We start from the raw sequence: 26,406 nt of genomic DNA, 5'->3' as shown, positions 1-26,406 counted from the left end.
TGAAAGCACAGACATAAATGTTGGCAAGGAGGAACATCAGTGATATGGATTTGACCTGAGCACTTTGTAGATGAATTTGTGAGTTAGTGTGGTTTTCAGCTGAGACTGTGGGTTCCACAGTTCCCTGAGCTGACAGCTCTGTTCTGAGTGCTCACACACTGTCACTGCCGGGGAGACAGGAGTGGCAGAGACAGAAAGGTCATCTCTGAAACCTGAACGTCAGCAGGGCAGGAGCTGCTGACTGCTGGGATGGAGCATGAGAGCAGCAAGGGCCGTTCCCTCCTCTCAGGGGTGGATGGAGCCTCCTGTGCAGGAGTTCAGGGATGCAGGAGCTGCCCAGCTGTTCTCTGGGCTCTTCTGTCACCTGTGGGTCACCTGTTTGAGCACTGGCTGCCACTGCCTTGCACTGCTCAGCAACGGGAGAGGAAAAAGATTGGAAAGAAAACCAAAAAGTTTAATGAGAACGAAAATAGTTAAAGGTGGGCAATTAAAAAGGTGGGCAACAGGGGGAGAGAGGAACGCCCCTGTGGCCAGAACATAATCTGTCCAGTGGAGCCTCAGCACCTGCAGCTCCCAAGGAGCAGTGCAGGGCTCTGCCATCTCCCCTAAGCGTTTCTCTGTTTCCCTCTGCCTTTACAGATCGACCAGCCGGGGCTGGGGCTGCCCTCCAGGGACTACTACGAGTGCTCGGGTGCATACCAAGAGGTGAGGCTCACACAGGGACAGTGCTCCTGCTGCAGCCTGCGTTTTCCAGGCAGCTCCTCGGCTTTCGGAGACCTTTTGGAAGGAGATAAACAGAAAATAATTTAGCTTTCTTACAGAGCCTCGCAGCTGGATCAAGAGCTGTCCCCTGAGTGTCAGGGCTGTATTTAGGCAGAACACGAGTGGCCATGGTCAGCCCTGTTGTGGCAGTGCAGAAAGGAGGTCACCTCTGAGCTGTGACCCACTGGCAAATGCTGCAGGTGAACTTCTAGCAGGAATAGGCTTGGGAAGAAACACAGAACATTCAGAACCAGAGAGACAACACTTTGCTGCATGAAAGATCTGAAAAGATCACAGTCTCCTGCAGCAAATGCTGAGCACAAACACAGCAGCAGAAGGATGTGATAGCCCAGAAATGGCTCAGAGACCTGAAACCCTACATGGTCTCCTTTAATTCTTGTTTGCTCATTACTTGTGCGGGTCTCATTAACCTGTTAGCACTGACACTGTATCCCTGTTGCTAATCTTGGATGTGCTCTAAGTCCTTGAGAGCTGAAGGGTGTCTGTGCTGAAGTCATGGAGCTGAAACTGCTACCACAGTGACCTTTAATTAACCACATTCCTTCTCTGTAATTAAATGCAGAAGCAGTGAGAAAGTGTGCAGGCCATTTGGGCTTTGGAGGTATTTTGCTGATGTGCCAACAGTTAATGGTGATTACATTTAATTACAGATCACATGCTCATTAAGACAATCATTGCCATCTGAACTGCCAGGTCCATGTGAGATGGCCTTTAGGAGCTGACTCACATTGCACACTCTGTGCCTTCCATGTGAGTGTTAACTGCAGCACTGAGGGACAATTCCTGTCCTCTGACCTACCTGAGTATCAGCTGGGCACTGCTGGAAAGGAGAGCAGGAAATAAACACAGTTGGAAAACAGCATTATCACTGGCAGCAGGCTCCCAGTGTCCCAGTGTCCCTGCTGCATGCCAGAGCTGTTCCCTGCCAGCCCCTCTCTCCTGCTCCTGGCTCTGCAGGAGCTGCCCACAGCAAACCCATCTCTGCCTCCTTCCAGGGCTCTGTCCCCAGCAGCACTGCCCACCCCACAGCCACAGCTGGAACCTGCCAACAAGATAATTGTAAAGTCTTTTACTCCTGTAAGGTACAGGATGGCTCTGCTCACACTGGAGTGATTCCCATGTCTTAGGCTTCCACTGGAATTGCTGACACTATTTATACAGTCCAGATGAAATTAGCTGACTTAGTTCTCTGCTGTCTGACTTCAGAGCTGCACCTAGCAGAAAAAGAAAGTCATTGGTACCTAAAAACCTCTGTTAACTTTGAGGTAATAGCTATATTGAATTTCATGGTGGCTTTTACAGTGCTGGTATGCGCTGTCTTTTGTGACTTGTAGCTGTCAGTGGTTTCATGGGCTTTTTTATTTCTGAAATGATCTCTCCTGCTTGGAACTGGCACTGGGAGTTGAGCCCTTTGGGCTGCTGAGCCCTGTCCCTGTGCCTGTCCCTGTGCCTGTCCCTGTCCCTGCAGGCAGCCCCGGTGGGCACAGCCTGGTGGGCACAGCCCCAGTGGGCACAGCCCCAGGTGGGCACAGCCAGGTGGGCACAGCCTGGTGGGCACAGCCTGGCAGGGAGGGTGCCCAGCAGGGCACAGGGAATGGCTGCTCACCTGCAGCTCTCATTAAACAGGTGTGTCCCCTGCCTCAGGAGCTAAATGTACCAAAATACTCCTATCAGTAAAGCTGATGACATGCACACCTTATTAATCCTAGCTTTAATCACAGCTCTGGTAGGTTACATTGCATAAAACAGATTTGTTATTTGATAGCTGATCCAGCACTATGCATGTTTGTTGGTTTTTTTTATTTGCATTGAAAAGGAATACTGAAAACAGCATTTCTGCTGATAGAAAAATAAGTGTGACTTAACAATGAGGAACTAGAATTACAAATAATAATGGAATTACAGTAAAACAGAGGTTCCATAAAATACAATGACACCTTAAGATATTTGGCTGTGTGGCATTTCAGAGAATTTTCTGCTGTATTTATATTCTTACCATTGCTGAACTCTTTAATGTTAGATTTCATGTAAATTGTCAGTGGTATACCTAACTCTGCATACAGCAATGCGAGTTCTGGCTGTTCCAAGGAGCACTGGGGGAGGTTCACAGCTTCTGGGAGAGCTTTTCCCACAAAGCCAATTCCCTTGGTTTATGTTCCTGGGAACACAGCTCTTTGGAAATGGTATTTTTGGAACTTGTAATTAAAGTGAGCTAGAAAAAACATGGGTGATGGTTTAAATATGGACATACAAATGTCTCATTCTAAATAATGAAAACAGTGCAGTCATTGGGAGTGTTCAGCTTTGAACACTGCTCCAGTTACCCAGCAGTGCTCCATCAGGAAATGCTCACAGTTAAATTCTAGTTGTGACCTAACAGTATTTCTGAGAAAATTGACCTGTTTAAAGAAGGAATGAGAACTGTAGCTCATAAAAATGAAGGTGAAATCCTGAAGATAATCAAGGTATGCTCTCCTTGGAAGAGTTTTGTCTTTAAACTGCTCCTGTTTTTTCCTGCAGGCATGTTCTGCCTATGTTGATTTCATGATTTCTGTAGCTAAACTAATCCGACAAGAAAGAAATCTTCCTGTCAATGAGAGCGACATTTCTGCACAAATGAGAAGAGTTATGGACCTGGAGAAAGAGATCGCCAATGTAAGAAAAGCTTCTTTAAACTATCCTTTAAACAACTGGCCTTTTCCACAATGCCTGAGAGAGCTGACAGTGCAGTGAGTGGTTAACCTCCTTGTGCTGCTGTTCTGTGGGAGCAGAAATGCTCAGAGCCTGTCACACCTGAAGGAACAGCTGTGCCCTGGGAGGAGCAGGGGAAAGTATTCGAGGCAGCTGTTTTCCAAATAACCAAATGTTTATCCTGACCTGCTCACAGAAGGCCTGCAAGAGCAGAGAGAGACAGATTGAGGTCTGGTTAATGTGGTTAATGTGGTTTAGAGCGTGAGGTTTGGAGATGTCTGGGGCCTCTCCTCCCTTTGTCCCGTTTCCCTGTGGGCTGTTTGGATCCCAGAGCAGCAGATTCCCAGCCCTTGGCCTGCTGTGAGCACAAAGTCATGTTTGTGCTGCACAAGCTGCTCCACAATGCTGATTGTTCCAAGGGCATTTTTTACCAAACACTGTTCTCCCTTAAAAGAAAAGAACAAAGGAAAAATAATATCATGAATTTGACTTTGGAGGACTAGTGAAGGCTTGAATGTTCATGGAGCAAACCAAAGGCATTCATGAGCAAACCATGGCTTATTATTATTAACCATTGCAGCAGGACCTGAAGCTGAGGATGACCATGAAACAGGCTGAATACATATTTTACAGCTTCAGCTATTTCTGAAGTTACACTGATAGTAAGGTCTCATACTTGGGAAAACCATTTACGTAAACTAAACCCATCTGACTTGGATTTCCTTCATTTTCATGAGAAACACACCTCTGGGCTTGGATCAGAGATGGGCAATTATTATCAAAAAGGGAGTTAATTGAAGAAAGGCTTTAAAGAGCAGGATGAGAGGAGCTCATGCCTGCACTGTCCCTGCTGTGGTGGGGTCCAGCTGGTGCTGGGGGAGCTGCCACTGCCTAAAAGGGATTTTAACCTTCCATCCAAAACTCAGCATCAGCCTCAGTGTGACTGAAGAGAGCTGGCATTGTGCTCTTGGGAGTTTGTTTAAAAAACACAGAAAAAACCCCACTGAATGCACAATAGAATAGGGAAGAGGAAGCAAAAGGGAAGGATAAAAGGAGGCTTGGCACAACTGATTTTTCAAAGCGCTTTAAAAGGGTGAAATCTGCTGCTGTGGATGCAGATGTTGAACTCAGCAGTGCCCAGAGCAGCACAGGGCTGTGTGAGCTGGGGCTGTGGGTCACAAAAGGCACACAGGGCAGATGTGCACCCCGAGCAGAACCAAAACTCCTGGGAACTCACTCAGTACACTCAGTGATTCTCTCCTGATTCACTCTGACAGGCAACAACAAAATCTGAAGACAGAAATGACCCACTTCTGCTGTACAACAAAATGACCTTGGCACAACTCCAAAAGAACTTCTCACTGGTAATCAATGGTAAGGTGAGTGATCCATAACCTGGTATTTAACCTCTAATTTATCACTGATGGGATTAAACAATGAAGCCTGGATTTTTTTCTGTTAAAGACATATTTGCAATAGAACAGGATCCCTGATGGGCACAGTCTTTCTTGCTCTTCTGATGACACTGAACTGTATGCACATTCTGTACCCACTGCTTCTCCTGAAGGCACATCTTCCCATCGGCCTCAACATAAAAAGATGGAAAAGTACAAAGGGAGAAACCATTTCCAGTGGGAGGTGTCTCTGCCCATGGCAGGGAGTTGGAAATAGATGATCTTTCAGATCCCTCCCAACCCAAACCACTCTGTGATTCTCTGATCCTGTTCCTTGTCCCCATGGGTTCATGGCCAGGACTGGAGTCCAACCTGCAGCCCCCAGCTGCCTCAGGGATGCTGAGTGAATACCCAGCCCCACTCTGTTTATCCAGAACTGCAGATTCAGAACAAGAATCCAGTTTGCCCAGCATTGCCTCTGTAATTACTGCTGGCAGGGCAGGCAGCAAGGAGCCCAGGCTGCCAGGGCCGTGAAATGGGGCAGCTCTGCACGTCCCTCCCAATTCAGTCACCCCAGGATGGGTCAGCTCTGCTCCCACCCCGAGCCACGTGCTGTTTGTGAGGGCAGCCTTCAACCCACGGCCCCCGAGAGCAGCTGAGAACCTGCCCAAGCTCTGCCAGCACAGCTCTGTCTCCCCAGGAACACGATGTCGCACTGAACACGGGCAGGTTTTATCCTCATGACTTTTATTGAGGTTTGGGAGGCCAGTGAGGTGCCATGAAGCACTGTTATTCCTGGCACTTGTTCATATTCGCTGCAGTTTTATTAATTCTCTGACAGTTCCCTCCTGCCTGGTTTAATTGGTTTCATAATTCACCGTCTCCCACAGGTGTAGTTGGTTACCATTACAGTCATCCTGTCAGAAAACAACAACTCCTGTCACAGAATGGCATTGCCCTGGTTATTATTAGTGCCTAGGGGGTGCTGCAGATCAGCACTAATTTAAATTTATTCCAAAATGCTCAAAAGACACTTGATGGGAGCTGGTAGTGTTGCAGTGTCTAAGGATAGAACAGCAATTGCTCCCAAGATTAGCCTGGAGTTTGCTGCTTCTCTCCCAGACCTGCAGTGACTGCTCCTGAAAGCTCATCTGCTCTCCTCAGCTGCTTCCACTTGTCTGATGGAAGACATTACCTCTCCAATAAACCTTTCCAAAGACACGGGCAGGGAACAATCATCAACACTTTTTAAAGTAATAGGCAGAACAGAAACTTTTAAAAAATTGTGTTAGTTTGAAATCAAAGCAATTTCTCTACCCTTTCTGCCAAGAACCCCCCAATGTTAACAACATTTCTAGAGCTATAAATGATCACAGGCCAGCTATTATTACAATGACCCCATTTATAAGTAGTGCAAATATTAGGGAAACTAAAGGCAGAGCAGCTGTGTCATGCAAACATACTTAAACTGTTTACGATGGAACCATATCATAATGCATATTGATTTTCCAGGACTTCAACTGGTCAGAATTCATAAATGCTATCATGTCAACTGTGCAAATCAACGTTGACAACACGGAACACGTCATTGTTTATGACCCTGACTACCTGCTCAAGCTCAGGTCTATTCTTGAAAAATACTCTTCCAGGTAGGTGTGGTATTTGCATTTTCTTTCCAGAAAACTTCAAAAGCCTCAGAACATCACCAGCTTATTGTTGTTTTGTGAAACAGAGACCTTCAGAATTACATGGCCTGGAGATTTGTCATGGATCTTGTCAACAGCCTCAGCCGGGACTACAAGGACACGAGGAATGCTTTCCGTAAGGTGCAGAAATTCACCTCTCCCTAACTTCTAATGATGGCTTTTGTGAGGCACAAAAGATAGGTTTTTATGTAGGTGTAGTATATAAATATTTAATGTATTTTGGATTTTGCACACAAAAGCCAGATGTGTTTGCTCTGCTGGAGCGTATCTATAATTTATGGGATTTATGCCTGATAGCTGAGTGGATTTGAAAGCACTGCTCTGGTACCTGGTCTCTTGTTTTTCTGAATCTAAATTAATCCCCATTTTGGTATCAGAACAGCCCCATTTATTTGCACGGGATTACAGTTCTGACTGACTTGTTAGAAACTCCTCATCATCCAGGGGAATATATTCAAGGCAAACATTATGGCCCCAATTTTGGTTTCCAATCATTCGATCCTGCTGACAGCTCAGTGCTTTTAAGGAAATGCTGAGCAATTTCAGCAACTGGGCATGGAAGTTCTTTGTATTCCCACAGCAGAACTTATTCCTCTGTAAGAGTTTTCAAGGTGATCCTGGTTAGAGAGTGAGTCCAGCTAAGTGCCCTGCATGGGCATGGACTGGGGGTGTGCACGGAGGTGGAGGAGGCCCTGTTTGCCTGCTGTGTGTCTCCTGTTTGCCCTGTTTGCCCTGTTTGTCCTGTTTGTCCTGTTTGCCCTGTTTAGCCCTGTTTGCCTGCTGTGTGTCTCCTGTTTGCCCTGTTTGCCCTGTTTGCCCTGTTTAGCCCTGTTTGCCTGCTGTGTGTCTCCTGTTTGCCCTGTTTGCCCTGTTTGCCCTGTTTGCCCTGTTTAGCCCTGTTTGCCTGCTGTGTGTCTCCTGTTTGCCCTGTTTACCCTGTTTAGCCCTGTTTACCCTGTTTAGCCCTGTTTACCCCTGTTTGCCCTGTTTAGTGCTGTTTTGCCCTGTTCAGACCCGTTCAGCCCTGTTCAGCCCCGTTCAGCCCCGTTCAGCCCCGTTTGCCCCGTTCAGCCCTGTTCAGCCCCGTTCAGCCCCGTTCAGCCCCGTTTATCCCCGTTCAGCCCCGTTCAGCCCCGTTTAGCCCAGTTCAGCCCCGTTTATCCCCGTTCAGCCCTGTTAGCCCTGTTCAGCCCCGTTCAGCCCCGTTCAGCCCCGTTTATCCCTGTTCATCCCCGTTCAGCCCCATTTATCCCCGTTCAGCCCCGTTCAGCCCCGTTCAGCCCCGTTTATCCCTGTGTTTTCCTGCTGTGTGTCCCGCAGGCGCTCTATGGCACCACCTCCGAGAGCGCCGTGTGGCGCCGCTGCGCCAACTACGTCAACGGGAACATGGAGAACGCCGTGGGCCGGCTCTACGTGGAGGAGGCCTTTGCTGGGGACAGCAAGCACGTGGTGAGGCCCTCGCCCCTCAGCCTGAGGGTGTCACCCCCATTCTTGAAGGTTTTCCAAGCCTTCTGATGTTGGCATTCTTGTAACGAGCTGTCTCGCACACTTTCTGTCAATAACTTATTGTTTCATGTTCTTTTGTGGAAGAAGGGAGTTTGTTAGACTGCTGGTTTGTCCAGTGTCACTGGAGAGGTGGCACTGTCACCCTCCAATCCACTGTCACTTTTAGAAATCTATAAATGTTAGAGTCAGAATGTAAACTTGTCTTTTCTCACCTTGAGAACAGTGGTGTGTGCACTCGTGTTGTTTCGTGTCCTCTAGTGACACAAGTGCGCTCCATCAGGGGCACTAAGTATTTAACAATACTCTGTATTTAGCATTTTAGAGTATTTAACAGTACTCTGTCTAGTCTTTTTTCCAGTTTTCACAGGAGAAGGTACCTTCATCACCACCATGAGTAACAGCAGCCCCCTCGAGCCAGGTCTCATAAGCCCTTGGAGGTCTATTGCCCTCCTAAGATAGCTCAGCTACCTTTGGAGGTGCAAAAACAGCAGGATAGCTTCTGTTGCAGTATTAGAAATGAAAAGGTTTAATAAAAGGCAAAATAACAAACAAAAAAAAAAACCAAGCCAAGTGCAAGAGGTTTTTGCTCCTAGTAAAACACCTCACAAAAGCAATTAGTTTCTTTGTTCTCTTCTTTTTTCTAGTAAATTGCCTAAGCAAGACTTTTTAGCTTCTGTCCAATTAGCTATCTTTGAGTTTGATGTCCCTTAAGCCTATAAAGTAGCTTTTTCACCTAATCAAGGAAATAAACTTCTAAGCTTGTTTCCTTTTTAAAAAGACAAAGAATAGTTTTGTCCCTCCATCAACAAACAGCACATTCCTATAGCCATGCTCTTCCTGACACAGCTTTGGTTGCACGTTCTATTACAGCCTAATCAAGGTGAGCTTGATTTTCGAGTTTTTATTGAAATGCTAATAACAGTTATTCCAAAGGTTTAAAGCTGCAGGTTTTTCCCAGAGCAGAGTGTGAAATGTGGGGTTTGCAGGTGCACAGCTGGGCCAGGTGCATGGGCAGCTGTGCAGGAGCATCCCCACATGCCAGGAGCTGCCCTCTGAGAGTGGCACCGTTCATGCCCTGCCACCGCTGGGCACAACTGAATAAATAAATAACCATTTACCAATTAATAATAATAATTTACCAATAACCAATAACAGTTGGTGATCTCTGCTCACCCCCAGCCACACAGAAAGTTCCAGAAGTGAAGCTCTAGCTGACTGCAATCACCACTGGAATCCTGATGTGAAACCACCCATTTTTGGGTTTGGCACAAACACAATGATTCCCTCAGATGCACAACATCCAGCAGGGCAGTGTCTATCAGGTTTTGGTAACCCTGCATGGCTGAACTGCATTGCCCACCCTCTTACTCTGTAGGTTTGTAACATTCTGGTGTTTTTCCAGGTTGAAGAAATGATTGCAGATATACGCGATGTTTTTATAAAAACCTTAGATGAACTTTCCTGGATGGATGCAGAGACCAAAAAGAGAGCAGAACAAAAAGTAAGTTCTGTCTGAAATATTGGTAATGTGTAGTTCTATAAAAATTGCTATTTCAATTGCTTGTCCTGACAAAAAATAAGCAGTAACTTCTATATTATGATACCAACAAATTTATCGTTATGCTTATATAGGCACAGCAGTTTAGGATTCCAAGGGAAGGGCCTCTGGAGATATGCACACAAAATAGGAAAAAATCTGCATACAAGATTAAGACCTTTCAGGCAAATCAGTGATTAAGGAGCTAGATAATGAATATCTACAGGAAAACAATACTGAAAATGAGAAGGAATGATTTCTGGTGATTTGACCAGCTATTAGGCAGAACAGCATAAAACCCATAAACTTGTGCTTTCAGTGAATGAAAAATTTAAACAAAATCTATATATAATTAACATCCTACAGTTTCTGCAGTGGCTTCCATATTGCCTTTCTTATGTAATTTATTATTTAAAACATGGCTGGATTTGCTATGGATATCAAATTCCCTTGTCCCTAGGCAAGAGCAATTAAAGAGAGGATTGGTTACCCGGATGAGATCGTGACAGATGATGACAAGCTCAACAGTGAGTACCAGGAGGTAAGTTTGCACAACAGGCAGGGAAAAGGGTTTTCAGAGAGGAAGAGGGTTAAGGGCAACACCAACAATTGCTGAACTCCACTCAAAATATGTCTGCAAAGAGAGAATGAAGAGCTCTGGGAAAAGTACCCAGCTGCCAACACAGATCCAGCTACAATATCAACTCTGTGGTGTAGCAGAGCTCTGCAAACCGCGCTCTAATTGTAGATCAAGAAATATTCTTAGAAATGTGTTGCTTAGCTCATCATGCTTAAGACTAGATTTTCCTGATCTGTGTGTCTTTAACACCGCCACTAACTCCTCTTCCCCCTTTCTTTTTAGTTGAACTACAAAGAAGAAGAATACTTTGAAAACATTATCCAAAATTTAGTATTTACCCAGAAGAAAAGGTTGAAAAAGCTTAGAGAAAAGGTGGACAAAGAGGAGTAAGTATTTAATAATATTCTGTCTAGTCTTTTATCCCCTTTTCACAGGAGAAGGTACCTTGCAACTTAAAATATTCTGTGATTCTGTTACACAGTTTCTAGGCTTATTAACTCCATTAACGTTGCTATTAACAATTGAAATACTAACATTTATTTTTCTGGTGTTACCAGGTGGATAAGTGGAGCTGCTGTTGTCAATGCTTTTTACTCAGCAAGTAGAAATCAGATAGGTAAGGTTTACCTATTTATTTTTTATATATGTATGTATGAACTTTTAAAATGAATAACAAATTTGAGTGTAAAGATTCCTAATGTCAGCCTGCCCAACGCCACCCATGGGAACGCAAAGCCCTGTCCATTCTGGCTGAGGATTAGAACCACATGGAGCCCCAAGGCTTGTGAACCATCCCAGCCCCCTGCACAGTGCTGCAAGGCTCCCCAGAGTCACGAAACATTTCACAACATTAATTATGCATCTCAGCATTTCTGTCACGTCCATTCTGCAAAGAGTGTTTGAATTTTAGTCATCCGAGTGTCACAGACTGCAGTGTCCTTTCTAGGCCATCACTGAGTACTGTGATCCACCCTAACTCCTGGAAACAAGTCCAAGGAAATGGAAAAGCCTTGTCCTGCAGGGCTCTGCACAGAAATGAAACAAGATTGTTCCTTGATGTGAGCATTTAGCTCTTGACTGAACAGTTAACACAAAAACTTCCAGAAGGCTTTGTTTAAATTAGCTTTGTTCAGTAATTTGTAGGAAAGGAATCATGATGTGGAAGACTGAAACTGGTGACTGGCAGTTAATGTGAGTCATAAATTCTTACCTCATCCTTCAACTATGGCATGCACAGGATAATTAAAGCAGTCTGATCTTTAGAGTGATGTCTGAATTAGAAGTAGACTTTAAAAAACCCTCTGAAGAGCAGCTCTGTGCACGGGGTGTGGGGAACCTGGAGCTCTGTGGCTCCATCTGGGTGAGGTGTGACCTGCTCTGCTCCATCAGCAGTTCAGACCATCTGTGCTCTCTGATAACAGATAGAACAGTGGGACATCCATCCCACAGCAAAACAGCACTGGGGCTGTGCTAGAGGAGCCAGAGGTGGCTCCTCTCACTGGTGACACCATCTGTGCTCCCTGATAACAGATAGAACATCTATTCCTCAGCAAATTAGCACTGCACTGGGATTGCTGTGGCAGCAGCTCCAGAGGTGGCTCCTCTCACTGCTGATACCTCTGTGCTCTCTGATAACAGATAGAACATCTATTCCTCAGTAAATTAGCACTGCACTGGGATTGCTGTGGCAGCAGCTCCAGATGTGGCTCCTCTCACTGCTGATACCATCCATGCTCCCTGATAACAGATAGAACACTGGGGCATCCATCCCACAGCAAACCAGCCCTGCACTGGGGTTGCTGTGGCAGCAGCCTGCACACACCGCACAACTGGCTCATTTCTAACCTCTTTGTTATTTTCTGGCTTTCCCATGGTTCTTTCTCGCCCTGAAAGAAAGCCCTAGAGCTGAACTGGATTTTTACTGAAATGCAAGAAATATCAATCTTCTTTCCTTTGCTGTGTGAGGACTGTCACTCAATTCCTTCTGTCTAAGTTGTGTAGAGCTACATCCACCTCCTTCTCAGGGAGAATTAAAACTTCATATTGCAGAGGCAGCAGGGAGACAGGAAAAGGCCTTCAAGATACTAAGTGGAACTGAATATTTTATAGTATTTTATTACTCTTAATTTATAAAAAGATCAGAATTGCAACATGGTTTCTTTTTAAATGAATTGTTTTGTAGAAGAAGCCTAGAAAAATGAGCAGAGAAGTGGGTAAATGGAACTGCTTTGTTCCAGTTCTTTTATTGACAGCTTGGCCTATTTTTATTGATTCCAGTGGGAGTTACTTGTATTTTCAAGGGAAGAATAAATTCCTGTCTCCGAGATTGATTTGTGATGGAATGATCAAATAATCTATTCTTCTTGGGGGACACCCTCCCACTTCTCACAATGTTGTGAGGTTTGTTTAATGATGAGACTGAAGTCTGTGAATGCTAAGTGATGTAAATTGGAACAAACTGCTTTTTCCTGCAGAGCAGAAGCGTAACAAAGCACAAGCTGGTCATGGCTTTGGAAGTGTCTGAGGAGGGGGGTGGTCCTGCTGCTCTGTTTCTCCTGTCCCACAGCATTGTTGGGAGATCTGAGAGAATGGGATGGTTTGGGTTGAGCCCATAACAGTGGTCTGGCCCCCCTGTACCTGCAGGGTGACAGGGCAGGGCCTTGGCTGTGCTGTGCCTTCCTCTTCAGTGTTTACTGGTGTGACGGTGTTCAAAGGGGTCCCAGGATGAGGGGAGAGAGGAGGATCAGACTCCAGGTTTCAGAAGGCTGATTTATTATTTTATTATATATATTACATTAAAACTATACTAAAAGAATAGAAGAAAAGGTTTCATCAGAAGGCCAGATAAAAATAGAATAGAAAAGAATGATAACAAACCAACATGAGCTGATCACAGATGCACCTGTTGCATCCCACAGCAGCAGATAATCGATGTTTACATTTTGTTCCTGAGGCCTCTGAGCTTCTCAGGAGGAAGAATCCTAAGGAAAGGCTTTTCCATAAAAGATGTCTGTGACAGCCTGTGCTTCCCTTCCAGTGTTCCCTGCAGGCATTCTGCAGCCCCCCTTCTTCAGCGCCTCCCAGCCCCGCTCCCTGAACTACGGCGGCATCGGGATGGTCATCGGGCACGAGATCACGCACGGCTTCGACGACAACGGTGAGCGCCAGCTGCCCTGGCACAGCACCCAGAGATCAGGGGGTGCGACACACTTACAGGGTGTCTGACCTGCTTACAGGGTGTGTGACACGCTTACAGGGTGTGTGACCTGCTTACAGGGTGTGTGACACGCTTACGGGGTGTGTGACACGCTTACAGGTGTGTGACACACTTACAGGGTGTGTGACCTGCTTACAGGGTGTGTGACACGCTTACGGGGTGTGTGACGTGCTTACAGGGTGTGTGACAGGCTTACAGGGTGTGTGACACACTTACAAGGTGTGTGACACACTTACAAGGTGTCTGTCCTGCTTACAGGGTGTGTGACACGCTTACAGGGTGTGTGACACACTTACAGGGTGTGTGACACTTACAGGGTGTGTGACACGCTTACAGGGTGTGTGACACGCTTACGGGGTGTGTGACACGCTTGCAGGGTGTGTGACACGCTTACAGGGTGTGTGACACGCTTACAGGGGGTGTGACACGCTTACAGGGTGTGTGACCTGCTTACAGGGTGTGTGACACACTTGCAGGTGTGTGACACGCTTGCAGGGGGTGTGACACGCTTACAGGGTGTGTGACACGCTTACAGGTGTGTGACACACTTACAGGGTGTGTGACACGCTTACAGGTGTGTGACACACAGGGTGTGTGACACACTTACAGGGTGTGTGACACACTTGCAGGGTGTGTGACACGCTTGCTGGGTATGTGACACGCTTACAGGGTGTGTGACACACTTACAGGTGTGTGACACGCTTACAGGTGTGTGACACACAGGTGTGTGACACGCTTGCAGGGTGTGTGACACACTTGCAGGGTGTGTGACACACAGGTGTGTGACACACTTGCAGGGTGTGTGACACGCTCTAGGGCTCCATCCTCTCAGCGAGCACCCAACAGGGAGCTGAATTTCCCTGCGTAACTCGGACTCTGGGTTCCTGAGCCACCACAGCGCTGCTCTCCCAAGAGCACACTCCAAAGTCGTGCTTGCTCCAAGCCCTCTTTTCTCGTATGAATAATTCTGTTTAACTCCCTGTCCCAGGCAGGAATTTCAATGAGAACGGGGACCTGGTGGACTGGTGGAGTGAAGAATCAGCGCGGAAATTCAAGGAGCTGTCCCAGTGCATGGTGTACCAGTATGGGAACTTCTCGTGGGACCTGGCAGGCGGACAGAACGTAGGTCCTGCCCGGGGAGGCAGCGCTGCTCTCAGGGCAATAACTGAGTTATTCCTCTCTGTTCCACCATGGCTCTGCCTTTCCACAGCCTGACAATGTATGCCATCACACAGGACAGGGAACAGATAAAACTGATGAAACTCCCAGCCTGAGGTTGTCCCAAAACATGTTGAAGTGTGGGAACTCAGAAAGAGGCCAATGAAAATAGAGAAGAAAATTTCAGCATATTTTGCTGCCCTTTTATTCACACATTAAATTCAATCAAAACATGATTCTAGATTTTGCAGCTTTGACTATCATTAGTCAATATGATGGACTAATACTTAAAATAACGATTTTTAGAAAACAGAATTAGATGTTTCCCATTATCAAAGCTTCATCATCTTTGGTGCTATTTGACTGACTCAGGAATACCTGCTAAATAGAGATCTACATATCTGGCTACCAAGAAGCCACTGAACTTGCCTCCTATAGAGAAAAATACCTTCTAGCAGGTTTGCTGATGTCTGTTAACAACAATTTCAGCAGTTTTGAGTTTGAATTTTAACTTGTTCTACAGTTTCTGTAGCTCCACTTCCTCTAACTGGAGCTGTGGTAAGAAACTGAGGATTAAAGACAAGGAGAAAAGAGGAAGAATAAATGAGCAATGACTAAGTAGCAGAAAGTCTGGGTGAGAGATCCAGAGGTGAGAAAGTTGCCTGGAGGGGAAGGAAGGGGATTAGAAAAACAATAGTATCTCAAAACACGGATTTTGAGACAAGGGACATAAAGACTTTTCAGAGATGTTAACATAATCTTCTGCTAAACCTTCAGATTTTAGGGTAATTCTTGCCTTTAGAAACTGGAAAATGCACAAAGTTTGGTGTTACAGGTCCTGGATGAGCTTTTGTTTTGAAACCAATAGTTTTCCTTTCTATTTTACAGCTGAGTGGAATCAACACACTAGGAGAAAACATTGCTGATAATGGGGGTGTGAGACAAGCATACAAGGTAAGAAATATCCATTTCTCTATTTTAGCTGAAACTGTCAGAGATTAAGCAAGTCAGTTTCAGAGCCTTGGAAGAAGAAACACAATTTCTGTGTTGGGGACAGGACCTGACCTACTGTGCCATCGGGGCCTGCATTAAAGCCACTGTCCAGCTGTGGCATTTCTCTCACCCTGTTAATTGTGTCAGGCTACAGATTACCTGTTCCTAGGGAACTCTTTTTCAATGTTTTTTTCCCTTTATGAGTAAGGAATGTGAGGAATGGAAACATTCACTGGCTGACATTGGACCATGACCTGAAGGAAGTGCTGACACCAGCAGCTGGCTGCCTCTGGCTGTGTTTTTCACCAGGTTTTTCACACCTGCTGAAAGGAGGGCAGGATGGCTTTCTTGTGACCCATAAACACTTTGCTTTTCATCTTGCTCAGGTGGCTTGGGCCCTCTGTGCTGGTATCCAAGATGCCAGAGACACTGGAGTCCCTGCACTCAGCCCTCCAGGCAGCTGGATGCTTTCTGGCTTTGCTTTCCTTCTCTTCCCAAGCAGCTGCTGGACTCCCTAGGTTGGCCATCATTGAGACTGGCATTCAGAGAGACTCAGGTTATTTTGTGAGCATGGTCTGGGATAAAGCAGCCAGTCAGCTTCTTCTGTTTATTCACAAATATCCTCCTTCTGCTTCCCTGAACACCTTCTGTGGCAAAACACTCAACCCTTGGCAGCTGAGTGCTGTCACTGCCCAACAAAGAGCCTCTGGATGCATGGCCAGCTCTCACTGCAAATTGACATGTTTGAGGGCAAACACAATTATTAATGAGAGTTAAGGAATGGTTTGCAAGCCTAAAAGAGGCTTCAGGATTATTAGATTAGTGTGATCTTTGGTGACTGGAATACTTGTGCAAAGTACAAAGCCATGAAAGGGGATACGCTTTCCGAAAGGAATGGGAGTAGCCAGAAAAATTAGGTCAGAAGTATTAAAAATTATTATGACATCATGTAAACAGTAAAAAAAGGTCCAGAAGGAATCTTGAGGGGTCAGTATCCCACCCCCCTGTCCATGCAGGTAGAATTAACCCCTTGTGCACCCTTCCAGAGGAGCACTCCCACTCCTCCTCGTGGCACTGCCAGTGCCGCCGCGGCTCTGCCTCCAACAAACACAACAATTGCTCCTTTCTCTCCTGTGACCTTTCACATATTTGAGGACTTACATGCTTCAAGGCCCAGACTTCTCTCCTTTAGACTAAACAAACCCAATTCTTTCAATCTTTCCTCATAGGTCATGTTTGCTGGACCTCTGCTCATTCTTGCTGCTTTCTTCTGGACTCTCTCCAGTGGGTCCACATCTTTCCTGAAGGGCAGTGCCCAAAAGTGGACAGAGCACTCCAGCTGAGCCCTGGCCAGAGTGGAGTAGCGGGATTACTTCATGTATTTCACATAAGCCACTCCTGTTTACACACCCCAGTACAACACTGGGCCCTTTGCAGCGCTGTGGCACTGTTGGCTCTCGTTCAGCTGTTATCCATGGAAACTTCCAGAAGTTTTCCATGGACCTGCTGTCTGCTCATCCCTCAGCTGTGCCTGGGCAGTTGATTGGCTTTGCTCGTGCGTTGCTTTGGCTCTGACTTCAGGCAGAACATTTCTGCAGCATCTTTCATCAGGGATGAGACACCAACAACACATCCACGTTTGACACGTCTCCATGAGAAACATGAAAGCAGCTGCCCTTACTGTGGCAAGGTTTAAAGCCTTCTGCAATTCACTTTTAAAAAACCAAACCCCAAACAACACACAGTGGGAAAAATCTTTTTTCCATAATGCGGCATTAGATTATTGATAGCACAGTACTAAGAAATGGCCCTGATGTCTTCTGCTTCAAGGTGGCACGTGTGGGATGGATGGCCAAGGGAGGCAATGATTGATTATGTCAAAGAATCCATGTTCCTTCTCGTCATCATTTCATTTTGACTGGAAAAATGCTGGAAGTGGTAACATTTCTGCTCACTTCATTCTACAGGCTTATGAGAACTTTGAGAGAAAACACGGAAAAGAAAAACTCCTTCCTGGTCTCGACATGAACCACAAACAGCTGTTTTTTCTGAACTTTGCACAGGTATCCTTTCCTCCTTGCCTGAGGGCTTTGAAAACCACTTGGCATTACAGTTTAGCAGCAAGTCAGAACAGGCTGCCTCCCATGGGCTAAACAAGAGCTGGCAGAGCTGCAGAGCTGAGCAGTGCTCACTGCACAGCAGTGAAATTTAAGTCTTGTTGGGTGATTTTTATCTTCCCCAAAGAAATTAATTCGGCCACTTGTAAGCCTGGTAGGAAGTGCCTTGTTCCCAAGTGCCTTTGTCTGAGGACAGTGATGTATTTTTTTAACAAAATACACCCTTTCTCCTCTGTGTTCTAATGTGGGATTTATTCTCATGAACATCAGGTATTTCACAGTTAAATAACAGCAGGTCTCTTCCTGTAAAATCTGAGGCTAATGATGCTTCTCTCTGTTACCTGTGCAGGTGTGGTGTGGCACGTACAGACCAGAATACGCAGTGAACTCCATCAAGACCGACGTGCACAGCCCAGGCAGATTCAGGTCAGCAGAGCCAGCCCCCCAGAGCAGCCCTGAGGTTGCTAACACCTCTGCAGAATGGGATCTGTGTGGGGAACTGCAGAGACCCTGCCCAGGGCTGGGCTGCCCTTCCAGGGGGCTTTGACAGGCACACACCACAGGCAGAGCACTCTGGAGAGGGCTGGGCTGTTCCTGTCCCTCCAGCACTGCCCAGACGGGCAAAGCCCTTCCCAGGCAGCTCCACAGGCAGAGCAGTGATGTGGGATCATTGTCTCATCCTTGAGAACATCCAGCTTAATTCTGTCCACACTATGGAGCAGCTTTGAACAGCCTCCACCCCAGGACACGCAGCATCACCTGGCTGTCACTGTGTGACTGTCACTGTGTGACTGTCACTGCAGTCCCAGTGACTGTGTCTGGGATCCAGGGCCCATCCACAAATCCCATCTCCTGCAATAGCTCCTGTTAGGGTTCTTGTACACAGAACAACAGCATGGATGAACTTTCATCTGTAGAATCAGTGGAGATCACTGCCCTCCCTGCTAACAAACCCTGTGCTGTGGTACAACACAGATGTGCATTCTGTGTCTGGAGTGCCCAGCCAGCCTTCCCAGGACCAGCTGGGCTCAGTTCAGTGGAGCCCTGCAGGAAATGTGGCTGCTCAGGCCAGACTGGGGTCTTTCCTTTTTCTCTGGAGCCAGAGCAGCCTGTTCATCAGCAGTGCAGCAATGTGCTCCAATAAACCTGTCTGGTCCCACGCCACGGTATCAGTGGCAGCGCAGCCATCACAGCATCTGCGGGAGGCTGAGCCCTCTCCAGGCTCCACGTCCACCAGAGCCAAGCTCTGTGCTGGTAGAATCCCGCACATTAACCCCAGCATCTTTCCTTGAACGGCTTTCAGCAGTCCCTGTTTGCCCCCGCGCTGGGATGCTCAGTGAAAGCAGCGGCTGTTCCTGCTGTTCTCCGTGTTTCCCCAGGGTGGGTTGTGCTATCTGGGATCTCTCCCAGAGGCACTGTGTGCTCCTGCAGCCAGGCCTGTCTGCTCTCGGTGCTAATGAGGCTCCAGAGGCCCTGCAGAGCCTCAGCACATCTGATTTGGACGAGGTACAAGGCCTTTGAAGTGGCTGGTTCAGCATCCAGTGCAACAGGCGGTGTTTGTGTGCACCCTGGGCACGTCACATCGAGCTGTGCTGTCTGTACCTCGGCAGGACAGGCTATAAACTGTGCATGCAGGGACACAGGTGCTCATGAGAAACCAGACAACATCCCCAGAGTGGGCAGTCATTTACAGCATGAGGCCCCCTAAGAGCTCTAAAACAAAAACATTTCATGAGACATACCCACAAAATTAACACCTAATGACACACTACACAAGTGTCACAAAGGCTCCCCAGGTGCCTCTTTTGATTATTACCTGGGGATTGCAATGAGCCTTTTCAATACCTGCTACACTGGCTGGGGGCTGCTTCTCCTTGCAAGTAGAACAGGCAGCTCCTCATGGAAATTGTTAATTGCAGTGCATCCCATTTTAGCAGTCCTTGTTCACTGGAACAGTGAAGATCACCAAAATTCATGAGGTTCCTGATAATCCTTTTTCTGTGCCATGTCCTGTTCCACTGCTGGCTCCCAAGAGCAGGGAGTCATTTTTGGCCTTCTAGAACAATTCAAGTATTGCAGGTGTCCCTGCTGAACTTCACCTCAGCTTCTGTGGGCACACCCTGGTTCTAAGGATGAACATAAATCTCAGAATAATCATGAATTACTCAAAGAAACAGTTCTTTAAAGAACTTCTGGGGCACAATCAACATCCATCAGTATCTGTGTTTGACCTGTTTCCCTGCATATGTATGTGCTGCTGTATCCTAATCCTGAAGGAACAAGTGACTCTTAGCAGATCTATTCACACGTGTTCACAATTACACATGTAAAATCAGTCCTAGCTGGAACAGCCTCATACTCACTCCCCATGTTGACTTGAAAGCCATTGTTTGTATGAGATTTTTGCCAGAAAACTCATTCACTGGAAAATCTGTGCAGAACGCCCAGAGGAGCAGCATGATCTCAGTTAAAACCTGGTTGGTGTAAAAATGTAAATGAACATTCAGTGAGGAGTTACCACCACAGCCCTTGACCTCGGGTTTTGTTTTCCCTTCACCAAGACACTCGGTGGAAACCACTGACAAGTGAGAAATCTGTTTGGGGGCAAGAACTGGCTGTGAGAGCCAGCCATGAGCAGGGGACAGGCCCTGTGTTTCTGGGGTTGCAATAGGGGCAAGACAAACTGAAGGAGAAAGCACAGCCAGCCCTTGAGGTGAGATGAAGCAAGGCAGAGCTCAGCAGCAGGGCGTTCCCCACGCTACACTGAGGTGACACAACAAAAACAAATTACAAAATATGGATCGTGTTGTTTGTTTCAAACCCAGGCCAGCAGCAATGACAACCCATTGCTTTCTTTTAAAGGGTCCTGGGGTCGCTGCAGAACTCGCCAGAGTTTTCAGAAGCCTTTTCTTGCACCACGAGAGACAACATGGACCCTGCCGAGAAGTGCCGCGTCTGGTGACGGACTGCAGGCCTCGCACCTCAAGGAGCTTTCCAGGAAAAGAGACCTTTCCAGCTGATTCGAGAGGGGGAGGAGGGAAGGGAGCTGAGTGGAATGTGCTGGAGACACGGCTGTGACCCTTGGCAAACATGCAAACCCCAAATCACCACCCTGGCAGCAGGGAAGGCAGCGCTGGCTGCTGCTCCCCAGAGCCCGCAGGCCCAACTCACCTGGCAGTGCACAGCTCACCCCACCTGCAGCTGTAACGCTGCCCACAGCCCGGGGAGTGTCATTTGAAATGGCAAAGTACAGCCCACAATCTCCCACGGGCCGGTGAGCGCAGGCTTCTGATCAGGGCAGGAGGGAAACACTCAGAAACACATTTTAGCCGTCGTACCACGACAGAGAGACAGCAGTTTATATCCCAGTGTCAGACTCTGTACCCTCTGCTGTTGCAGGAAATCTGTTCTACCAAATGTTTTCATTTTTACTTGAAACCATTTATACAAGAGGAGTCCAAAGACCTGCTGTACTTAAGTAACTTCTCACTAATTACTCCAGCGTGTATTACCTGAAGTCTCTATTTACAACAGTTAATTTACAGCTTTCCAGCCCAAATGGAATCGTAGGTAATTTATTAAATTCTGTACCTATAATCTGTAAGATTGTGATCAAAGACCCTTTCACCATTTTCTAAGCTTTATCTTGCTTTCTCTAAAGTCGCTCTTTTTTAAAGTTTCTAGTAATGTATAAATCATAGTTTTTATATTTAAATCTTGAGCTACACTTTTGACTTGAAGTATTGTAACATATTTTATCAGTGGCTGCATAGAACTGGGAAATTGGACTAAAGCATGGTATCGGGCAATAAGACAAAGCCTACAAAACTGAGTTCTCCAATGGAGGGCACAAACAGGGCAGTTTCCAGGCTGACTGTCAGTGCTCAGGCTCTGATCCTGCACGTCACTTGTACGTGTTCTGATCAGTGTCAGCCCTCACATCAGCAAAGCTGCACAGCTGATTGCAAGAGTCTGAAGGAGCTTTAAGCAAGAGGGTAAAAGGCTTTAAATCTGCAATGATATGTATTAAACATCCTCATGCAGATTGCAAACGAACTTACTGCTTTGTTTATCAAAGCAAAGACATTTGCAAACCAAGTACCAGATACCTCAGATGACTGCTACAATAGGTCTATTTAAAAAACCTATGTCCTTTTAGCCGAGTTCGTCATCTGATCAAAACATTTTGATAATAAACTGAAATTATGAGCCAAATGCAGTGCGTGTTCTTCATAGGAATTATGAAAATGGCGTCCCCGCCACACCCAGAGCAGGACAGGGACTCACCATGTGTTGTTCCCTTTGTGCTTCTGCCCAGAGCAGGGCAGGGCCCTCAGGTCTGGGGGCATAACGGGGTCACTCGGGCCCAGGTGTGCCCAGGTGTGCGAGGTGCTGCAGGAACAGCCACGAGCAGGTGAATCTCTTCTCTGGAGGGGTGTCAGCCTCTGGGGCAGGAGAGACACAGCAGCGCCCTGAGCCGCTGTCCTTGGCGTGGGACTGGCAATGTCCCACCCCAACTGGCTCACAGGCAGCTGTTATCCCTGTCCTACCCAAACTGGCTCACAGGCAGGTGGTGTCCCTGTCCCTGTCCCACCCAAACGCTGGTTCACAGGCAGGTGTTATCCCTGTCCCACCCAAACGCTGGTTCACAGGCAGGTGATATCCCCAGGGCTCTGTTCTGCACCAGTCGTGCTCTGTGTACACCAACACCCTTAAATGGGATTACGAGCACTGAAGAATATAAACATGAGCCTGGAGGTTTCCAGGATGCAGCATCCCAGGACATTGTGGGGGGACAGACACTCCTCTCTACCTGATTTACACCAAGAGCTGTTCAGGGGACACAGGGAAAGCCAGGCAGAGGCAAGCTTGGCATCCTGCTGTAGCAATACTGTGGTGGCCTGACACTGAGTTATCACCTCACTTTAATAGTGCAGCACCAGCATTTTCCAAGCAACCTGAATGTGCATGGGATTTTCCCCTCAATCACCAGCACCTCTCTGAGAGAAAGGAACCTGGCTCTCAAACACTCATTTTATCTTTCAGGAACTAAAAACCCCAAACCTTTTGCTGCCCCTTTTACCCCCACATGTGAGGAGAGCTTCACGCTGTACAGCTGCACCACGACAGTCACCCGAGTGGGCAGTCTGAAGGTGGTTACAAAAGGTCACTGCAGAGTGCTCAGTGATCTTCCAGCAGCGTGGGGGACGCATATTTTCTTGGAATAATCTTCTCTTTATTACCCCATAAAACTGGCAGGAACTCCTGCTTTGTGTACAGCAAGCCAGCTCGATGATATTGACGCCAGCCTAGAAAGTTATTTTGGTTTGCTCTGCCAAATCAGATCTCAAAAATCAGGTAAAGCTAAACCAGATTGCAGTGTTTACATTTTATCTCTGTAACATTTTAATTGGAAACATTCGATTTCCAGCGTTGTGAGACACCCAAAGAGCTGTTTGGGCCAGCGGGCCCTTTCAGAACTGTTTTCCTCCGTGCCTGGTAAATGAAGTGAGTTGTGAAAACACAGAGGTGGTCAGTGTGGAGTCACAGCTGGATCGGTCTGGGTGGGCTCAGACACCAAGGATGGAAGGTGAGACCCCGAGGTGTGTGTGGATCAGCCCAGGGAGGGCTCATACCCCGAGATGTGTGTGGATCAGCCCCTCTCTCCCAGGACATCTGATGAGAATGGACCCCCTGTGCCCTCAGCTCGTTCCCAGGTGCACAAACCCGGTGCTGGGACAATTCCCAAACGGAATGTCACACTTCAGCGCTGCTGCCGACTGCTGGAGTGGCCCAGGAATGTTCGTGGCTGCACCACGGCCAAATCTATTTGTGTTTCCATTCCTAAAGCTCAGCAGACAGTGCCCACAGATGGAGACAGGATGTCTGACTGATGTGCCTTCCTCACATTCTCAAAATTATACTAATTATGTGAGCAGAAGTGAAAAAAATTAGTTTCTATCCCTATTTAACCCCATCAGAGTTTGTTAAGAATTTTTTCACATTCCCTTAAACACACATCTTGCTGGGATCTTCCAGACATGCCTCTCACAATCAATTCTCTGCTTTAACTAGGGATTGAATTATTAATGATTTCATTTTCTCAGAACTGCAGTTCTTCAGTAGAAAAATCTGCATGCTCAAAAGCCCAGAGCTGTCAGTGAAAATGCAGTGATCTGATGCTCAGTTGTGATTTAAATGGCAAAGTCACTGGAAGTTCACATGGCTGATTATTGACTGGGGGAGTATAATTATCTCCAGTTCTAATTAAAAAGCAAACCCCAGCACAGGGCACTGAGGGCCCTGGTGAGCCCCGTTCCTGCTCAGACACACTGAGCTGCACAGCCCTCCCAGCCCTGACTCGGCCTGGGCTTCTCTTTTCCAAGGACATGCAATGTTCTGTTTCATAGCAATGGAGTCCAAGGGATTTTCCCCATAATAACGCTAAAAATACTTGCCCAGGCCCCATGAGAAATTAACCCTTGCCTGTTTCTACCAAGCTTGAAGCTCCTTAGCTGGTGGGTAGCTGTTTTAAAAGTTTGCTGTTCAGCAAGCAGGCAGGATCTGACCTACCACGAGATTCCAAAAACCACTCCCTAAATTGCAAATAATCTGAGAACAGGGAAATAGGTTTGGTGATGCTTCCTAACGGATAAAAAGTGTGCACAGCATTTACATGGCTGATATTAAAAATAACTCATTTTATACGTATTTTAGTAATTAGAAATCTAAACTGAACTTCTGAGTTCTTCTGATCAACTTCATTGTAGGTTCTTCTCACCTGTAAGACACAGAAAAGAGCATTTTAAAGGGTGGCAGTGCCACATAGGGCAGGGGACACTGCTGTCACGGCAGGGCACTGTGTGTGGCACTGCTGTCACTGTGTGACACCGTCACTTACCACAGGGCTCTGTGTGGCACTGCCATCCCTCCGAGGTCAGGAGAAGACAATGTACACCATGAGGGCACAGCCCAGGATCCAGCCCAGCGCCAGCAGCACGGGCACAAGCAGGCGGGACAGCGGGGCCTGGGCTGGACAGGACACAGGAACAGAGCACAGGACAAGGACACAGGACAAGGACACAGGGTCAGTGACACTGGCAGGGACTCTCTGAGCAGATCCCACCACTGCCAGCACTAGGTGGGCACATCCAGGGTGCTGAGCCCTGGCTCAGCTGCTCAGCAGCCCTAGGCCCGGCTCAGAGGGGCCCAGGACAGACCCAGGCTCTCTGTGGAGCACACAGGAGGCAGGACTGTGTGACATTGCCATCACTGCACTGCCTTCACATCTCCACACAGCAGCAGAACTCTATGGATCCTTCTGTGGGTTCCTGCAAACCAGATGTAAAGCCAGAACTGGCTTCACATCTCCATTCAACAGCAAAACTTCATGGACCCTTCTATGGGTTCCTGCAAGCAGCACACCCTTGCCAGAAAGCAGAATAACAACCTCTGAGATCTGTGACTTACCAGTACGTTACACCTCTTACAGCACATACATCTTTACACAGGTAATGGAATGACGGTTTCTGAAGGGATTAACAAACTGTGTGAAACTATCCACAACACCTTGCCCAGTTCAGATGGAGCAGGCAGACTCAGAGGGATTTAAGGAGTGACACATGGTTCTTCTGAAGCTCTGCACAGCACACCTGTCTCACCAAAACACTGCACAGTGTGTCTGCCAGAGGGACAGATCTGCCTCTGCTGCCATGAAAATATTGAATACATAAACAATTAAATATCCTGCCCCAAACCGGGTGTCCTTTTGCCCCAGGGGAGCAAACTCAGATATCTATCAAACTATCTCCCTAGATACCAGAGTCAGTGGTGCAAAAAAAAAAACCAGGAGAAAAGTCTTTAAAAACTTTGAACGTAGCTATGAAGGTGTATTAAAAAGTTCCCTTCACAAGTGTTACCTGAGTAACTGTGCACACAGCACAGCTACAGTTGTAAATTTAAGTTAAATAAATAAAAATTTACAACAGATATAAAATTCATTTTGATAAACTTCCTTTTCTCCTTGGAGAAGTGAAGTGTGCTTACAATGGAAAGGTCATTATTGAAATTTCATCTTGCTCTGCCACTTGAGCTCTGTGGGGTTAAAATCTAAATTACTCTGCGTTCACTTGGCACTACACTTGGAGCTCAGCTCCACACAGCATAACAGAAATGCTGTCAAACAACTTATTTTACACACTGTCCTATTGTGTCAGCTAACCTGGAATGACAACTACAAAACATAAAGAAAACAAAACTGGTAGGATTCAAAAATACAGGAGGAACCCAAGCCATTAATAGAATTAGCTTTTAAAGAGGTTACACTTTCTAACTGAAAAGTAAATTATATCTAGTGTATCAGACAAGAGCACAGGTCGCTGAGTGTATTCACACTGCATTGCTCAGACCTGTTAATTTCAGTATATAACAATGTATTATATATATACATCCCCATGTAATTGTGCCTCTTACCTGGTTCTGCCATTCCCCTCTGCTGGTTTAATGGCAGTTAGGGTTTGCCTCTGCAGCTGCTCTGAGAGCCCTGGGATGCTTTAAATAGAGCAATATTTGGAATGTGCTGCAGCTGCCTGGCCCACTGGTGCCAGGGGTTGGCTATAAGCATTCAATTGTCTAAAAAGGCAGGAACAAGGGCTTCAAGGTTACCTCTGCCTGTCCCTGCACCTCTGTGTCAGAGCAGTCTGACCACAGAGGGGTCTGTTTCCT

General features: G+C 46.8%; 2 protein-coding genes across 2 annotated transcripts in view; one reads left to right on the top strand and one right to left on the bottom strand.

Annotated features, from left to right (window-relative positions):
• Nucleotides 1-21,891, top strand: part of MME (membrane metalloendopeptidase) — a 32,463-nt gene extending 10,572 nt beyond the window's left edge. Inside the window, exons 8-23 of the mRNA XM_074547569.1 lie at nucleotides 640-705; nucleotides 3,304-3,438; nucleotides 4,752-4,853; nucleotides 6,381-6,517; nucleotides 6,601-6,694; nucleotides 7,895-8,023; nucleotides 9,483-9,581; nucleotides 10,078-10,158; nucleotides 10,480-10,583; nucleotides 10,755-10,813; nucleotides 13,235-13,354; nucleotides 14,403-14,536; nucleotides 15,461-15,526; nucleotides 17,533-17,628; nucleotides 18,032-18,108; nucleotides 20,545-21,891. Coding sequence (XP_074403670.1) covers nucleotides 640-705; nucleotides 3,304-3,438; nucleotides 4,752-4,853; nucleotides 6,381-6,517; nucleotides 6,601-6,694; nucleotides 7,895-8,023; nucleotides 9,483-9,581; nucleotides 10,078-10,158; nucleotides 10,480-10,583; nucleotides 10,755-10,813; nucleotides 13,235-13,354; nucleotides 14,403-14,536; nucleotides 15,461-15,526; nucleotides 17,533-17,628; nucleotides 18,032-18,108; nucleotides 20,545-20,644 — 1,599 coding nt within the window. The 3' untranslated portion in view covers nucleotides 20,645-21,891. The remainder of the gene's footprint in view (nucleotides 1-639; nucleotides 706-3,303; nucleotides 3,439-4,751; nucleotides 4,854-6,380; nucleotides 6,518-6,600; nucleotides 6,695-7,894; nucleotides 8,024-9,482; nucleotides 9,582-10,077; nucleotides 10,159-10,479; nucleotides 10,584-10,754; nucleotides 10,814-13,234; nucleotides 13,355-14,402; nucleotides 14,537-15,460; nucleotides 15,527-17,532; nucleotides 17,629-18,031; nucleotides 18,109-20,544) is intronic.
• Nucleotides 21,892-24,363: 2,472 nt separating this feature from the next.
• On the bottom strand, nucleotides 24,364-26,167 carry STRIT1 (small transmembrane regulator of ion transport 1). Its single transcript, XM_026797762.2, has 3 exons — nucleotides 26,155-26,167; nucleotides 24,584-24,714; nucleotides 24,364-24,463 (listed from the first exon to the last, which is right to left on the bottom strand). Exons 1-2 carry the CDS (start codon nucleotides 26,165-26,167, stop codon nucleotides 24,620-24,622), a joined length of 108 nt encoding a protein of 35 aa, XP_026653563.1. The 3' UTR covers nucleotides 24,364-24,463; nucleotides 24,584-24,619.
• Nucleotides 26,168-26,406: the final 239 nt, after the last annotated feature.

This window comes from Zonotrichia albicollis, chromosome 9 (genome assembly GCF_047830755.1).
Source record: "Zonotrichia albicollis isolate bZonAlb1 chromosome 9, bZonAlb1.hap1, whole genome shotgun sequence".
Taxonomy (NCBI): Eukaryota; Metazoa; Chordata; class Aves; order Passeriformes; family Passerellidae; genus Zonotrichia; species Zonotrichia albicollis.
This window is presented reverse-complemented; position numbering and strand designations above follow the sequence as displayed.